The 19,132-nt window shown below is 37.4% G+C and overlaps 1 protein-coding gene across 1 annotated transcript; it reads left to right on the top strand.

The window, feature by feature from the left end:
- Positions 1-17,813: 17,813 nt before the first annotated feature.
- LOC145041988 (phosphatidylinositol 4-phosphate 5-kinase MSS4-like protein) lies at positions 17,814-18,720 on the top strand. The gene has a single exon (XM_078990263.1). The coding sequence runs from the start codon at positions 17,953-17,955 to the stop codon at positions 18,475-18,477; it is 525 nt and encodes a 174-aa protein (XP_078846389.1). The 5' UTR covers positions 17,814-17,952; the 3' UTR covers positions 18,478-18,720.
- The last annotated feature ends 412 nt before the right edge of the window (positions 18,721-19,132 follow it).

Below are 19,132 nucleotides of genomic sequence, written 5' to 3'. Positions count from 1 at the left end.
TGCATGATTCTAACAAAGAAATAATTGAAGTATTTAAGAAAGTGTATAAATATAATATTGCAAGCACAAGATATCATACTCAAAGTACAATATAATAATAATGGGGGGATATGTTTTATGGTAACGTCCTCACCTAAAAACAACATACTGTTGTGTCAAGTCCAATTCTAACGCTTCTAACTCCATTTTTAATGAATTAAAGTGATTTAAGTAGATTAGAAAAACCTTAAATAATTAAAGATCTGTATGCTTTCATTCTTGTATTCAACTTTGCCAAATATAGGGAAGGTAAATGATAATAATTAACCATAATTAAGGTAAGTTATTAAAATTAATTAATCCCAAACAAGTCAGTTAATGTTACTAAAGTTAATTTAACTCATACATACATATACCATATCCCAATGGGAGTAACCACATGATCACCTAATGCCTCCACGTGAACTTATGAAGATTTTTGTAATTTTGAAAAACTTCTACACTAACCTTGTCATTTGGGCATGAAAACACACAACTTGTGTGCTTCAACTTATATGCCCAAGAAATAAATGCTAACAATTTTTTTTTTGGAAATGGAAAATATCACTAAAAGCCATTATTAGAAAGTAACTAAAGCATGGCGGAAAAATAGTACGAACAGAAAGATAATGAAAACATAGGAGAAACAGAAAACAAATCAAAAACTAAAAGGGGGAAGTAGATAAATGGGCAAATGGCGAACAACTCCACTCAGCCCAATCTCCATAATTCAGACGACTCCTATGCTTACACCATGAGTATGAATTTGAGATAATATCATCCACGACCTTCGATGGAACAACTCGAATATTCTTGAAAATCTTATTGTTCCCTATGAACCATAAGAACCATAATACTCCAAATAGAAAAACATCACCAATCACTTTCTTCCTTCGACCCCAGATAGTGCTTGTATTAATAAATTCAGTAACATTGGAGAACCCCCGAACAGTAATACCACACCATTTAAAAATCCATAAGTGAGCCTCCTTGGCGAATTCATAGTGCATAAAAAGATGATCCACTGATTCGATATCCTTGTTGCATAGAGTGCACATCTGATTCGATACTTGTAGCATTCATGTTATTAGATTGTTTGCTATTGGAACTCTTCCATGAATAACTCTCCACACGAAACACTTAACGTTTAATGGTATTAATTTTTGATCAGCAGATCCGCCACCTTTTAAAGCGGATTAGTTTTGAGTCCATTTTTAATGGCATAAAAAGATCGAAATGTATCAAAAACGTAAACTAAAAAAATGTATATCACTATAATTAACATTATTAAGATAAGATTTCAAGTAACATAAAATATTATGCATTATGTTTTAGTTTTAAGCTTTGAAACTCGAGGATGGTCGCTAGACTTGATCCACACATATGATCTAGACCTAGAATAATAAGATCTAGCATCATAACATAATATAACTCAAAGCTCATGATCAAATTCAGACTCTAAGTGAATCAACGAATAATTCATGAAAGATAGGGTTCAAAAAATGCTCACGAAAGCTTCATAATTACAAATTTGGTGAAAATGGATTAAGTCCAACATACTAGCAATCTAACACCAATGTATAATGCAAAAAATATGAAATTGTATAATTTTGTCGTTAATTCAAGATTAGTGAACCAAATAAGTGGTTCATAATTGATGAAAGCTCCAATTCTATAACTAAGCATTGAAATGGAGAACAAAGCCACCTTAAGATCTTTACTTCAAGGATTTTTTGTTAGAGTTTGAATTGGATCATTGTTTACTCCACAAAATCAAAATATCCATATAAGTCTCCAAGTTCTCACTTTTTCACAAGCTTCTAATTGTTCTAATGATGAAGAAAGAGTAAGGGGTGTTTAAGATTTCAAAACTTTCATCAATTTGCAAGAATGATCTCTCAAATCTTTATTTTTGCAAACTAAACCCAATTTGAGATTTTTCTAACATTTTAGGTCCTTTAGTTCCTATGTTGACCCAAAATCAATACTTGTTATAAATGTTAAATTAAGTTATAGCCTTCAAATCTAATTTTTAAGAAACCAACTTATAGCACTGATGTTCCGGATTGGTGAAGCTTACATTTATCAAGGATTAAAGATGAAATTTTGCAAGAGACTTTGTGCCGCTACATCAAGATCTCTTTTAGGCATCTCTGGACCTTTGTAAGTGTCCAAGCTCCCTGATTTATGGATTAAAGTGGTTAGAACTTGAGTATTGTGACATGTTCTGCATCTTTGAGCAAGTTTGGAAAGAAGAAACTCATAAAGTTGGAAACTTTAGAACTCTCCTGAGTCCAAGAGCATCATATGTTGTAGATCTACCCTTTGGTAGAAGTTCTTATCATTTGCTTGAGTCTTGGTATTTAGAGATCATATTGACCTAAAATGGGTTCTAGACATGTGATGAACATACATATCGATAAAGCTTCCACCTTTATGATAGATTTGTACATACATGTCGCTAATGGTTATGACATTATGGATTTTATCTTTGTTTGGACCTAAGGTTTGAGATCTTGATCTCTTTGGGTGTCTTAATGTATAAAGTTGGAAACTTTATCCATTTAGACCATAGAATGGACCAGATCTAAGCTTTGGAGCTTTTGGAATTAAAGGAGATAACTTGATCCATTATGTTGTAGGAATATCAACGCGCAGCGCATGGTCATAGGCAGCCACGGCATGGCGACTGGGAAATTCCCATTTGGTTGATCGTATGAGGGCCACGACGTGGAGATTGACTAAAGTCAACTTTTGATGTTGACTTTAATCCTTGACTTTTGGTCAAATTTCTTTTTTTAGAATGTGAAATTAGGGTTTGGCTTGTTTGGATTCATAAGAGGTGTTTAACGTCCATTTTTTGGCAGTGAGAGTTGTTAGTTGTGGTTGGGGCAACTGAGTAGGGATTTAATCGGCTTTTTAATTCAAGTAAGTCTCCTCAATATACTTAGGGGTTGTAGGCACCAATGTTGGCCCACTCTTATAGTCTACGACGACAAACCTTCCGTCTAACAAAACTCTTATAGTCTACGGCGACAAACCTGGTGCGAGTCTTCGCATTATATCAAGTATTCAAGCACAGAAATATCTGCGCAAAGAATACCACGCATTCCTTGCTCACGTCGTCGACACAAACCTCGAAACGAAAGAACTAAAGAACATTCCAGTAGTGAGCGACTTCCCCGACATTTTCCCAGAAGAACTACCTGGATTACCTCCGCAACGACAGGTCGAGTTCAGAATCGACTTAGTCCCAGGAGCTACCCCAGTAGCCAAGTCGCCCTTCTGCTTAGCACCAGCAAAGATGCAGGAATTATCTGGTCAACTTAACGAACTATTCAGCAAGAGCTTCATAAGACCAAGCTTCTCACCTTGGGGAGCACCGGTCTTGTTCGTTAAGAAGAAAGACAGATCATTCCGTATGTGTATCGACTATAGAGAACTCAACAAACTGACGGTCAAAAATCGTTACCCTCTGCCTCGTATAGACAATCTATTTGACCAACTGCAAGGGGCGAACTATTTTTCCAAAATTGATCTAAGATCCGGATATCACCAGTTACGAGTGCTCGGGGAGGATGTGCCAAAGACAGCCTTCTGAACTCGTTACGGACATTACGAGTTCGTGGTGATGCCATTCGGATTGACCAATGCGCCAGCAGTTTTCATGGACCTGATGAACAGAGTATGCCGACCTGACTTGGATCAGTTCGTCATCGTTTTCATTGACGACATCCTAATCTACTCTCGAAGTAAGGAAGAGCATGGCGATCACTTACGACTAGTTTTAGGAACTTTACGAACGGAGAAACTTTATGCGAAGTTCTCGAAATGTGAATTTTGGATCCGAAGAGTCGAATTCTTAGGACACGTGATAAGCGAAGAGGGAATCCACGTGGACCCATCCAAAATTAAAGCCATTGAGAACTGGTCAGCACCCAAGACACCGACAGAAATTCGTCAATTTCTAGGTCTCACTGGCTACTACCGCAAATTCATTCAGAACTTCTCCCGAATAGCGAAACCTCTTACAACCCTGACCCAGAAAGGCGTGGCCTTTGACTGGGAAGAGAAACAAGAGAGAGCGTTCCAAACGCTCAAGCGAGCCTTGTGCACTGCGCCAATACTATCTCTCCCCGAAGGGATAGAAGACTTCGTAGTCTATTGCGATGCATCGAACCAAGGGCTCGGGTGTGTGCTGATGCAGCGAGGTAAGGTCATCGCCTATGCCTCCAGATAGTTGAAGACACACGAAGTTAACTACATGACCCACGATCTTGAACTGGGAGCAGTGGTGTTTGCTCTAAAGATCTGGAGACATTACTTGTATGGAACGAAGAGCACTATCTTTACCGACCACAAGAGTTTACAACACATATTCGATCAGAAGGAGCTCAACATGAGACAACGACGGTGGGTCCGGCTACTCAATGATTACGTATGCGATATTCGTTATCATCCGGGTAAAGCCAACGTAGTAGCAGACGCCCTGAGTCGGAAAGAATATTCTGGTCGCAAAGTCAAATCATTGTCAATAACCATCCATTCACACTTGTCTAACCAAATTCAAACGGCACAACTTGAAGCCATGAAACCTAAAAATGTGATGAGTGAATCCCTCAGAGGAATGGACAAGAATTTAGAAGCCAAGGGTGACGGAGCCTTATACTACATGGACCGGATCTGGACACCGAAACACGGTGGTTTCCGAGACTTAGTCATGACCGAGGCGCACAACAGTCGGTATTCCGTCAACCCAGGTTCAGATAAGATGTATCTGGATCTTAAAAAGCTATACTGGTTGCCTAATATGAAAGCAGAGATTGCTACCTTCGTAAGTAAATGCCTTACTTGCGCAAAGGTAAAGGTCGAGTACCAGAAGCCCTCCGGTTTACTGCAACAACCAGAGATTCCAGAATGGAAGTGGGAGCGGATCACTATGGATTTCATAACCAAGTTGCCCAAGACAACGGGTGGACTTGATACCATATGGGTCATCGTTGATAGATTGACCAAGTCTGCAAACTTCCTGCCTATCAAAGAAACCGACAAGATGGAGAAACTGATGAGAACATACATTAGGGAAATCGTACGACTACATGGTGTGCCTATATCCATTATCTCCGATAGAGATAGTAGGTTCACCTCACGATTCTGGCAATCACTGCAACATTCCCTAGGAACAAGGTTGGACATGAGCACAACCTACTATCCACAGACTGACAGACAGAGTGAGAGGACGATCCAGACTTTAGAATCTATGTTGCGTGCTTGTGTATTGACTTTGGAAAAGCGTGGGATACCCATTTACCCCTCGTCGAATTTTCCTACAACAACAGTTATCACACGAGCATAAAGGCAGCACCATTTGAAGCCCTCTATGGCCGAAAGTGCAGATGTGCTGGGCTGAGGTGGGTGATACCCAATTGGCTCGGGGGCAAGCTTCCGACAGTACTCTCACTGGTCCGGAAATCATTCGGGAAACGACAGAGAAGATCGTTCAGATTCGTGAACGATTGAAGGCCTCTAGAGACCGACAAAAGAGCTACGCTGATAAACGCAGAAAACCTTTGGAATTTCAGGTGGGAGACCGAGTCCTTCTCAAGGTCTCACCCTGGAAGGGTTTGATACGTTTCGGTAAGCGTGGGAAGCTTAATCCTAGGTACATAGGGCCTTTCGAGATTCTCGCAAGAGTCGGCCCCGTAGCTTACAAACTTGATCTACCCGACACACTTCATAACGTACACTCTACATTCCACGTATCTAACTTGAAAAAGTGTCTGTCCGACGAGACTCTCGTAATCCCACTCGATGAGATCGAGATCAACGAGAGCCTCAACTTCGTGGAAGAACCTGTAGAGATCATGGACCGTAAGGTCAAGCAGACGAAACAAAGCCGTATCCCTATCGTGTAGGTTCGTTGGAACGCCAAGCGAGGACCGGAATTCACTTGGGAATGCGAGGAACAGATGAAACTGAAATACCCTCATCTTTTCGCTTAGTTATTTGTAACTTCTTATTTGCTTAAATTCTAATTTCGGGACGAAATTCCTTCTAACGGGGGGATGATGTGACAACCCGAAATTTCCATTTGTACGAACATTATCTATTCAATAGAAGCTAGTCCAGTTCCAGTGATTTTCAGACTTGTCCGAACAAGTTTGTGTACATTAGGGTTTACGTTTCTGGACATATCAGGAGAGTGGATGCTCCTGTATTTGTGAAACTTGAACATTTCAAGTTTCATAATGTTATAGTCCGACTTCCGGAATAAAAATATTTTCTGTCAAAATATTTCAGGACTATAAATAGATTTCTGAATTTAATTAATTCATTATTCACAATTCCAACTAGAGAAAAGCCATTTCTCTCTGATGGATCTTCGGGTTTTCATCCTGGATTGTGAGTCTACTTTCCTAAATGTGTTTTAATACTTGTTATATGCTTTATAACATTGTTTACATGTCTAAAATACAAGATCCGGGAGCTTACGACCCAAGAACGTGCTTGGGGTGTAAACTCAAAAACGGAGCCTAAAGGCTTCCTAGTCCCGATTCCTTGTCAGACAACTTGTTTAGGGGTTAAGGTATAAACATTTGAGACTAAAAAGCAACAAAGAAACCCTAGTTATAGGAGTTTACGGCCAAGGAACTCTCTTGGGCTGTAAACCCCTTTTTAAGGGTTATAAATGCCCTAAATCACCCCCTAAAGCTTAAGGACTTTACCCTCTAATGCTTGTGCTTAATTTGGACACCAAAACAATTAAAAATCATAGGGTTTTAGGAGTTTACGGCCAAGGAAAGATCTTGGGCCGTAAACCCCTTTTTCAAAGGCAAAGTATGCCTTAAACACCCTTAAAGCCTTAAGACAATTAACCTTGACTACTTGGGACTTGAATGGGGAACAAAAGACATCAAAATCACCCCTTAAAGGGAGTTTACGGCCAAGGAACACCTCTTGGGCCGTAAACTCCAAGTAAAAGCACAAATGTGTGCCTAATGTCCCCTTTAGCCTTGTATAAAAACATGGAAGTTATCCTACATATGCAAGGGCCTCAAATGAATTAAAACCAACACCCCATAGGAGTTTACGGCCGTAAACTCTAGGGGATATGGTCCTTTGGCCGTAAACTCCCCAAAGGAGCATTCCAAGGCCTTAAACTACTTCAAAGATTATTACAACAAGGCTAGGCTTATTCTAGGATTAAGATAACACTTCAAAACACCCAAAACCACCATGTGAGGAGTTCACGGCCGTAAACTCATGGGTTCACAGCCGTAAACTCCAAAGGGTGGGGTTTGTTGGGTGGTGAACTCATATACAAGGTCATTGGTGCATTAAACCCCCTTTGCCTTGTCCCGTATCAACTTAGATGCAACCATTAGGACCTATAACACTTATATAAAGTGTATACATGTTCCTAAGTGTCTTAACTTACTTTTTTAAGTTATTATTTGGCTAATTAGTTATATATATGCTCATTATATGATAACTAGGCTTGAACGTGTGAACAAGTCTCCGTTTCCCACCTAGCACGGTACCCGATACATCAATCCAATCTACTCACCACAAGTGAGTTCATACCCCTTTAATCAACCTTTGAAATGCTTTTAAATGTTCTAAATACTTTATGGGGGGGGGGATAAAAGTTAAATACTTATAGTTATTGCATCAATCACATGTGATTGCATTAATCACATGTGATTAATAACTAGAAAACCAATGATTTTATCACTGTTCAAACTGTTTATCAAACTGTTTTACTTCAAAATGTTTTACAAACTCTTTTACTTATCAAATGCTTTTATTTAAACTTTGTTTTACTTCTTATAAATTGCATGCCCATATATGTATAGATATATAAGTAATGTTTAAAGGGCTTAGGAAGGCCATCTGCCCTATTTCCTTTTCGCGCACTGAGATGTGGTCTGGTGGGATTTCGGGTGACCATCCGAAGGTCGTTTCAATATTACTTATATATCATATATACATATATAGACATAAAAGTACTTCCATATTCATCTTCACTAGTACATCAATAGCTAGTTACCATCGGGGTAATACAATACATATACAACTATATTAGAAACAATACATATACAACTATACTAGAAACGATACATATACAGCCAGACTAGAAACAATACATATACAACTATACTAGAAATAATACATATACAACTATAGTAGAAACAATACATATACAACTATGCTAGAAACAATACATATACAACTATACTAGAACGAGAAACATTACATATACATGAATACGTTAATTATTGTGATTTAAATCGAAGCATGACTTAAATGTCATGGCTCGAGTTGTAGCCAAAATTCTCTTGGAGGGAGAGCGTGAGTTTGCGTATAGATCTATACTGGATTGACTATCCTACACCTTGCTGCTAGCTACAGCCGGACCTGCAGGTCTGCGGGTGCCAAACATCATTCCGTTATTACGACCATTCATTATGTCGTTGTTACCAGTCGATAGCATGGTGCAATTTATCACATTATAACTTAATATAAATCCGGTTTAAGGTAGTTAGTATAGCAGTAGTTCTTATCATACAAAACTACAGTACTACAATGATTTACCCATTACATATTTTAGTGATAACCTCACTTAAACGTTAATGTACAAACTATATTTTGTTAAATGATAGTTACACTTGGGAAATTACACACTTATACATCAAACGAACGTACAGAACAGTTAAGCCTTGGTAGAAGGTTACTTTAATAGAAAATATAGGTTTTTCTGAGAGATTCAAACTTTTACAAACACTTTCAAACACTTACTTACATTTTTTACAAATTTATACATTGAGACAGGTTCAAACGTTTTGACAACAAACATTGACACTAAAATACTTATGAAATGACCAGCTTAATGCTGATAAACTCTTTCAAAATAACTTGTATTCTCAGGTCATCAGTAGACAGGTACCGAGGCCAGCTTTTGAGAAGATGGAGCGCATTCAAGACTCATCTTATTATTTTGATATACATTATATTTGGTGTCTATACTGTACAGAACACGCTTGTATTAAAATTATATATTTAATGCAATGGATGATGTTGTTTGCTTATTTACATTTACTGTGTTGTGATACTTACATGACATCCTCCGCCCCAGAACGTTTCCGCCGTTCTTGGTTTTGGGGTGTGACAATATGAGACTTGCATGCTAGATTAGGGTTAAGGATTTGCTCAAGATTGCATGATAGAATGCTAGGATAGATGCCTTTATATGCATGTTGTTTGAGCCTTTAGAGTTTCATGCTAGTATGTATATCGGATGTTATATATAATAGCCTAATTAGGTGATGCACTGGTTAGAATTTCATGATGCTTGAATACTGTTTGATTTGTTCTTTGTGGACTCATTGATTTAATGTAAATAATTCATGAATATATTAAGCTACAAGCAGTAAAGGTTAAATAATATGAGAGTGATTGACTTAGCCCTACTACGCAGCTCTCATTTAAGTCTAACCATTATAGGATTGAGTCTTTTAGTCAAAGGATTATCTAAGCTTTGTTGCATGTAAATTTATTCATGAAGTAGTTAGCTGACATTAGTAGGGGACCTTCACTAGCTGAGGGCAGGGTAGGGTGAGGAACCTAAAAGAACCTAGGAAGTGTTTAGTATGCTTGGATGTGTTTTTTAGTGGTTATTTGGAGTACTAGTTTGAGAAGGTGACTTAGAGGACTCGGGATGATTCTTGAGGAAAGTATAGATAGATATGGAAGGTAGTATTGGGCCCGTACTACTGAAAGTACAATATCCGTACTCGAATCAAGGAAAGTCATGGAGAATCTAGGATGTCTATGGGATGAGGATTCTTTGGGTATGTTCTAATCATTTTTATGCTTGTTTTTTAGAATGGTGATGAGTATGCATGAAATAGGTTCGGTTTTTGGTCCACGCTCAGGTGCTAGTGTTGAGCTAATTTATGAGAAGACGCGGGAGTTCATCTTGTCGGAGATCACCCGAGGTATTTTGGAGCAGACTCTTGTGATCTTCGATTCATTCAAAGAGGGGAACGTGGAGATTTTAGATGAGCTTATGGGCATGTTCCGCACTGAGATTATGGATGGTTTGGGAGCTTGCACTCTTTATTCCTGCAAGTTCCATCCTTGTAGAGCTCCTAAGTTCCTTTTGGAACCCCATTGCTACTAAGAAATTTTTAGAGTACATGGTGAACACTTTCCGAATGAGCTTCTGCCCCGAGAGGTTGAAGCTCAAATTCGCATACTGTCTTTTGAAAGGCAGATATCGAGATTGGTGGGAGGAGGTGGATTTTTCTTTGGGACGTGAGGTCATTAATATGATGTTACAAGATGAATTTGTGACCCGTTTTAGGGTATAGTTTGCACCAGTTATTGAGGTGCAGCAAGTGGCGAAGGAATTTTTGGACCTTCTCTAAACGACTAAGATTGTGGCAGAGATCACCGTCAAACTTAGGGAGAGGGCTTTATTTGTTCCGCAGTATGCTACGGACGAGGAGATGAAGAAGACAAGGTACCGTGATATTTTGTGAGGTGATATTAGGGAGTTTGTTAGCTTTTTAGCTTGTCAGACTATAGAAAACATGATAGCTAGAGCCCGAGAGAGGGAGATTGATTTGGAGCACCTCGTCAAGAGGAAAGGAGAGCAGGTTCAGACAACTGTGGGTCCTGCAAAAAGACCCAAGACTTCTGATCAGCGGGTGAAGGGCCAGCAGGGCCGAGTTTAGTGCAACACGTACGTGAAAAAACATGATGGGGTATATCGATCTAGGGGTATTTGTTTCTGCAAGTATAGAAGGATTGTTCATGTCAGCAGAGAGTGTCCCCAGGAAACGAGTATGTTATGTTTCCATTACAACCAAGTGGGCCAAAAGAAGTTTGATTATCCAAGATTGTTAGGTGGAGCGGTACGGGCACCAGCTCCAGCCACTCTGAAGATTACTGATGGTCGTGAGGGTAGAGTGGAGGTTCATATGGTGAGGATTCGAGTATTGCAGTCACAAGCTGTGGAAATCTAGGTTCTATTAGCTAATATTGTAGGTATTATGTTGTAGTTATTTCCATCATGCTCTTATTATTATTTGTGCTTATGATTATATGATTGTGTGTGAGACGCTATTTTTGGTTTATCTAAGTCTCGACTTAGAAATCATAATTTTCCTCATTATGGTTTAGAAATTATATTTTGAGAATCTTCATATACCATTTTTCATAACAAGAGTCGTGCTTAGAGGAAGATTGAGTATTCTGATTGGGAGACCAACAGTCGGTTTGATTTGTAGTGGTTTCAGTAAGCAGTCCAACGAACCCGCATCGTGAGCGTTTCGAATTTGAATGCATGGCTTGTAGAAATTTCTCATGGTTACAATGCAATGAATCATTGGTATAATCATGGGTGTAAGATTGGTAGTTGTCAAGTTCATACCTTTAAGTGTGGTTAATTGCATATTTGCAAGGGAATGGCTCCATAGTAAGGAGACCATTGAATTAGCCATCTACCCGCATCGATAATCGAGTCAATAGTTATCCATTATCAGTTAAGGTTGCTCAAGAATTTTGAAGTAGAATCATTGGAAGGTGAGTGAGGATTTTTAGTTTGTTACGATTTTGTGGTGTATTCATCCAATTTTGGAAGATGTGTGTGCACTAGGGTTGGTTGGTCAAGGAATGCAAGTTCTTATAAGCTTAGGTTGTCAACCGCTACCATTAGTAGGCTATGAGCTGTAGCGACCTATCACTCTTGGGTGAGGATAATGCATTATTCGCATGGTTCGTTTCACCTGTTAGGCTTGTCAGCAGAAATTAAATTGTATCGGTTGGCAATCTTTTGAGTACATAGATCTTTAGGCAAGTGAGTTATTGAATTGGTGACCTATTCGTTTCGATAAAGAGTTTAGTCATTCTTACCATCAATTAGGGTTGTGAGATGGTTCGGAAATCTAATGATTATGGGATTGGCAGAGTGTAGTTGAATCCAAGTGGGGGAGAACCATTTGCATTAATGGGAATAATTTCAGGCATGAAACAAGCAGGGTCTACACCCTATGTAAGTAGAGAGCCAGTTATGAGAGTGGTTTGAGCTGAGGTTTATTCAAGTGATTATATGAAACGGTCTATTGTTACAAAGAGAGCATATAATGGAAATTCAGGTTATCTTGTATGAGAGCGTAGAGGATCGTGGTGATGCATTTTGGATTCGTGACAAGTCAAAGGCTGAGGGTTGTGTTAGGACCTCTCTCCCTATTCTTCTCTGATGAAGGACTTGAGGTTCAAAGCTCGACCAGAATGCCTGTTGGAATTCAACAGATTGGAGTTCTGGCTTGTATTGCTTATCGGCTAAGTTTCCTCATGGTTAGTTGGCAAGATCATGGGTAGGGACCATGGAAATGGTAGAAGTGTTGTAAGATTGTGGGGTAGTCGTAACATTCACTAGTTTGGCGGGTAGTGGTAGAAGTGTTGTAGGACTGTGGGGTGGCCGTAGCATTCACTAGGTTACCAGGTAGTGGTAGAGGTATTGTAAGACAGTGGGTGGCCAGTAGCATTAACATGGTTGATGAGTAGTTGTGAAACTACGATTTAGCTCATATTTTTCTCTAGGTACAAGTAGAACCTGGTATGATGGGTTATGAGACTATGGGAGGACCACAATATTCATGGGATTGTGGAAGGTTGTAGGCCAATCTAGGGCCGATTATGACGTAAGACTCAACTGGGATGGTAGCTATTTTCATTTTTGTGAAGGTTGGTTATGTTGCCCCTAGTTGGAACAGGAGGGATGTTGGAGCCTTATATGCAAGCAGGCTAGAGTAACTTTTTCCAGATAGACTCTTGGATAGACTCTCATGGTACAGTCGTTTGAGAGGATGTCGGTTTTAGCGACCGGTCGGGAATTTGGTGCTTCAGATTATTTGATAGACTAACTCAGAGCTTAATAGATATTGGGAAGATCGAAAATGTGAAAGTTTGGTTAGCAGGACATGATTGCACATTGGTTGGGCACCAATGATTGATACTTATGTGTTGGGTCGCCTTTTTTCGAGTGCGAGGTTATAGGCATCGTCGAATGCTCAATGTTCTTTTCTCTGGTATCAGTGGGATAAATCAGGGTCGGAAGGGTTTCTTTTAGTTTGGGTTCTTAATTGGAGTTGTATCGACAATGTTTCAAAATGGTTTTGTATGTCGGGAAGTTTGACAAGGTATTAGATTTTTGAATGTTGGGCAGAGTAGTGAAGGTTATTCTTCATTTGTTAAAGTTATTAGGGCAAGAATTTGTTCATCGTTGGGGTATATGAGTCCTGCTAAGATCGAGTTGTGATTGCAAGGTAGTCGTCTGTAGGAGTCTACTTCTTAGTTCTTCGGGATCCTGGAAGGATTGTCTGATTAGCCTGGGAAGTAGTAAGGACCAATTTTGAGGACAAAACTTAAATAAGTGGGGGAGAGTTGTAACACTCATGTTCCAGATTGTTTAAGCTTTCGTTTATCAAGGACCAAAGATGAAATTTTGGAAGAGACTCTATTCCATGACGTGGCTCCAGAATGTCACGGTGTAGCAATGATTAGAAGGATCGCGTACTTTGGACCACCACAGTGTAGCCAAGGAAGGTCACGGTGTGGCAGCTATTTTAGCTCAAGCCCATGACTCTTTTAGGGTTCCATTAGTATTTAAACAACTCTAATTCATTTTTAGGGTTCCTTATCAGCCTCCATCAACCTCAAGTTTCAGAAACCCTAACCCTAATTCCTCTTTGTGTGTTATGAGACCATTTTGGTGACTTTAGTTCCTTGTGAAGAAAAAAGAGGCATTAGAAAGGATTGTGGAGCTTCTTACATGAAGTGAAGATCTCTTTTGGGCATCTCTGGACCTTTGTAAGTCTCCAAGTTCCTTGCTTCATGGCTTAAAGTGGTTAGATCTTGAATATTGTCCCATGTTCTTCATGTTTGAGCAAGTTTGGAAAAAACGAACTCATAAAGTTGGAAACTTTATTACTCTCCTGAGTCCCAAGAGCATCAGATGCTGAAGATCTAGCCTTTGGTAGAAGTTCTTGTCATTTGCTTGAGTTTTGGTCTTTAGAGCTCATCTTGACCTAAAATGGGTTCTAGACATGTATTGGACATACATATCTATAAAGCTTCCACCTTTGTGATAAATCTAGGATTATAAACCCTTCTGGAGTGGTTGGGTTAAGGACTTTTTTAGATTTAAGGCTTAATGGTAAAGACATTACAAATTTTGCGTTTATTTGGACCTAGGGTTTGAGATCTTGAGCTATTTGGGTGTCTTAATGGATAATGTTTGAAACTTTATCCATTTAGACCATAGAATGGACTAGATCTAAGGTTTGGAGCTCTTAGAATCAAAGGAAACAGTTTAATCCATTAATATAATGGAACCTCAATGCCCACGACGTGGTCATAGGTTGCCTTGGCATGACGACTAGGAAATTCCCGTCTCGTTGATCATATGAGGGCCACAACGTGACCAAGAAAGGCCACGATGTGGCGGTTAACTAAAGTCAACGTTAGCTGTTGACTTTGAGCGTTGACTTTTGGTCAAATTTCTATTTTTAGAAGGTTAACATAGGGTTTGCCTTGAGTGTATTGATAGGAGGTGTTTAACATCCATCTTTTGGCAATGAGAGATGTTAGTTGTGGTCGACACGACATTGAGATGGGATTTAGCCGGCTTTTTGATTCAGGTGAGTCTCCTCACTATACATAGGGGTTGAAGGCACCAATTTTGGCCCACTGGATTGTGTTATATGTAGAATGCTAGTTGTCTTTTTAATACTTGCATGGAAAATCAGGAGGTGCCTCTTGGCACTTGTTTGTAAGAAACGGGTTTTGGCCCCCGGCTTGCCAAGGAAAGACCATGATACGACTTATGACATAATGACAATTGTAAGACTATGATTGGCACATAGCAATCTCTATTGTTGTATGGTATATGGTATTTTGAAGAACTCACTAAGCTTTGCGTTTACGATTTTACGTGTATATTTTCAAGTACTTCCAGTTCTAAAGAGAAGGGTCTAGCATGACTGGTTTAAAACAATAGGTCATCAAAATAAAAACTTTTTTACGACCTATTTTTTTTATAAATGAAAACTTTTTACTGTGAATTTTTATGATGTTATACAATGCTTATCTTCAAAGCTCGTGAGATTAAATTCTAACATTTAAATAAGCATTTTTGATTAATTTTATATTGTTTAATAAAAATCATTAATTTAATTTATTTGATGAAATTTACACTTAAAAATTAAACTTATAGCCTCAAACTATATGTGTATAACAAGATAATCTATAGGTAGGCATGTTCATTATTTGGATAAAATCGAATTGTCCAATTGGACCATTTGGATCAGACTATTTGGTTTGGATATTCGGATTTTTGGATTTGTTTTTTAGCAAACCTGAATTATTATTTTGAATTTCGGATTGATTTTGGTTTATAAATTAAAAACTAAATAGTCCAAACAAACTGAATAACAATGTATTATTTTGTTTTTTTAATATATAACTTTAATAATTTTTAAATTTACTAAATTATTTTTTATTAGATTAAATTTTTTCATCTATTATAATATTTTGATATGTAATTCTTATCAATATGTTTTTTGCCTATAAAATATTAAACTATGATCTATTATTCGTGGTAGTTATTTATAAATTTTAATTCACAACTAATAAAATAATTTTCTTTGGTTTCTATTATAAAGTGGATTAATATTAAAATTGTATATTTATTAAAATGTCTTGATTTTTGAAAGCCGAATTATAAAAACCAATTCAACCGAATTATTATTTGGTTGGATCAGTTTATATTTAAATTTAGTTTGGAGTATTTTAATCCACGTTTTGAAAATCGAAATAAATTTTGATTCACTTGATCGGATCAGATCAAACCGATCTATCCAAACGAACACCCTTATCCATGCCTACATATCAATCAATACCCATATAAATTACAAAAAGACTAGTAGACCCATAGTGAAACGTCTCTGGTCTGTCCACCGATGTCCTCATAAACTAATGATATTTATCGAATGCCTAATTGTGAACTCGTCTTCTTTTTACATGAGTGCGTATAAATTAGGACCCCTTGTTAGCCTGCTCTATAAGTCTATATGCCCGAGCTCTTTGTCCATTCTTCACTTTTGCAAGTCTATTACCTTTAACATGGTTTTATTCCAACAGCTTTTATAAATCATCGAATAATACTTTGTCATAAGATGAACATTAATCCCGCCAATGTAAATGTTACACTGTTACATTACATGAATGAATATTTGGAACACGTGACCGTCTTTGTAATAAGTGAATAGTCAACATTCTGCAAATTGTCCTCATATTTCGTCGAAGGGACGCAAGTTGTTAGTTGTCCGGACTTTGTAGAGGCTATTAATCACTAGATTTGTACATGTAATATATGCATTTAGTTTTAATTCATAAAGATGTCTTATCTTTTGATATAGCTCACAATTTACAGAAATGAGATTCTTGTAAACTATAGGAGCTATTATCTTGATAGTATTTTTAATAATCAATAAAGTCACTCAATACCTAACATAAGATGACACAATAGTGCAATTTATTTTATCCACTAATGGTGTTTGCCTTTAAAATTAATAAAACCAAAATAAAGTAAAATATGTCCACAAATTAATATTATGTATAAGAAAAGCAAAGGAGGCGAGAGGTTGATTCATCAACACCTGCACTTTCCAACCCACATGATCTTTGTCTAAGATATTCAAAAAGACCATACATGCATTCTTCTCAAAAGGGGGTCTCCTCTAATTGAATTTTGCCACATTTCACCCATTTTTTCACCCAACCATTGCCCCTCCTCCTATCAAGGACCCTACACCAAATGCCCTTCTCACCCACCCTCACTTAATCCATTCAACCAAGTTCTAACACTTGTCACATCATCATTCATCCACGTGTCTAAAACTAACCCTTAAGATCAAAGGGTCCCGGTTCGTGCCTACATGGATATTTTCAATCATGGACTAGCATTAGACACCCATGAGCCTCCAACACTTTCCACTCCATACCCAAAACCCTAAAATTATTGAACCAAATGGTGACAGGAGCAAAGCAAACCCTCAATCATACTTCCAAAAGGAAAAGTACAGAATGAGGTGCAATTATTCATCCCACATATTTCGTTCTCCAAACAACCCACAAATGAAAAGTAAAAAATAAAACTAAAATAAATCATTTGGCAATGACTAAAGAAAATGCACATATCTTGCTAATAAATCTTTAGCCCATATTTATTAAATTTTAAAAATGATTATGTTCTAGTTGTATAAAAAATAAAGGGTTTATCATGTCATGAACAATTGTTATATATATATATATATATATATATATATATATATATATATATATATATATATATATATATATATATATATATATATATATATATATATATATATATATATATATATATATATGTTATTTATCTTTTTAGTTCAAAGATCTTAAAGATGACACAAAGATTTGGAATGAAATTTTCAACAAGCAAAAAGATCGACTTTCTAATGACATCAACAACTATATATCATCCATTTGATGCTGTTCAAAAAAATATCTGTTTGATATTGTACTTTTTGAACCAAAGAATTTCGTTTTGATAATTAGAAAGTAACTTTTTTTTTTTTTCATAAAAGAAAGGGAAAAAAAATATGAAGAAAAGAAGATAATTTAGAGGGGCCACTTAAAAAGTTAGTACCATATAATATTATCATCATTTGCGAACAAAAACAATTATATTTACATCCCCATTGTCCTCCCCAAAATAGCCTTCTCTTTCTTCTTCTTTTCTTCTTCTTCTTTCTTCTCTCTCTCTCTCTCTCTCTCTCTCTCTCTCTCTCTCCATGATAGAAGTATAGCTAAAGGAGGAGAGAGATGAAGAACACCATTAGATGTTGTATTTCATGCATTCTTCCCTGTGGAGCACTTGATGTGATTAGGATCGTTCACTCCAATGGGCATGTGGAGGAAATAAGTGGCACCATTCGAGCAGCTGAGATCATGAAACTACACCCGAAGCATGTACTCAAGAAACCCTCTTCTCCTTCCTACACCGATGAAGGAACAGTTAACTGTCCTCAGATCATCATTTTGCCACCAGATGCCGAGCTCAAGCGTGGAAAGATTTACTTTCTGATGCCGGTTCCTGCTTCTTCCTTGCCTGAAAAGACTCGTTCCAAGTCAACATCAACCACAAGAAAGAAAAAGAATCATGTTGTTAGCAGTAAGAATATTAATGCGAACAGCAATCAAGATAATAATTTATTAACAGACCTTCTTGTCTCTGATCGCTACTTGACTGAGATTCTATCGGAAAAGGTGAAGGATAGGAGGAGAGGCCGTGTTGGCGTGTGGAGACCTCATTTAGAGAGCATTTCTGAAGCTACAAGTGATGCGTGAATTAATGTGGTTTTTTTTTTTTTTTTTTCATTTTCTTTTTCCTTTCAAATCTTCTTTAAAAAAAAAGTCGAATTCATTTTACATATTCGTATTCGTATGCCACTTAAATCCTGTTATTCTTGTTCTTTTCTTTTTTCTAGAAACCTTTGTATATACAAGAAGGGAAAAACTAGAAATAACATGTACTCTGATGCTCTCTTATGTTTTATTTATGGTTTAAATTTGTGAATATCTTCTAAACCTTTTGAACCTCCCCGATCAAAATAACAACAGTTTTCCAGGTACTAATAAATTCCAGGTACTAGATTTATTAGAATCGTATTAAATTCTAATAAATCTAGTATAACTTATATGTGTTAACTCCATAAACTTATACTCCAGCATAAGGAACTCCACAATACATTGAAGTTATGCATTGAATTTATTTTAGTTTAATAGATTTTTACATATCATTATTTTCATTTTATTTTTTGAAAGGGAGCTTCCCTAATGAGGGTTTCGGATCAGCTTCCGCGCAACGATTAATCCCCTGCAAAAATGAGGTTTTGTCTCATGCCCCTGTAGTCACTGCTGACGAACCTTCAAGGCCACAAGGGCTGAGTGGTATCAGGATTTGAAAATAGATCAATATGTTATCCACCATATCTTCCATATA

The sequence above is a fragment of the Lactuca saligna genome, chromosome 4 (assembly GCF_052625555.1).
Source record: "Lactuca saligna cultivar CGN05327 chromosome 4, ASM5262555v1, whole genome shotgun sequence".
NCBI classification, from domain to species: domain Eukaryota; kingdom Viridiplantae; phylum Streptophyta; class Magnoliopsida; order Asterales; family Asteraceae; genus Lactuca; species Lactuca saligna.
The sequence above is the reverse complement of the archived record's forward strand: the minus strand, read 5'-3'. Positions and strand labels throughout refer to the sequence as shown.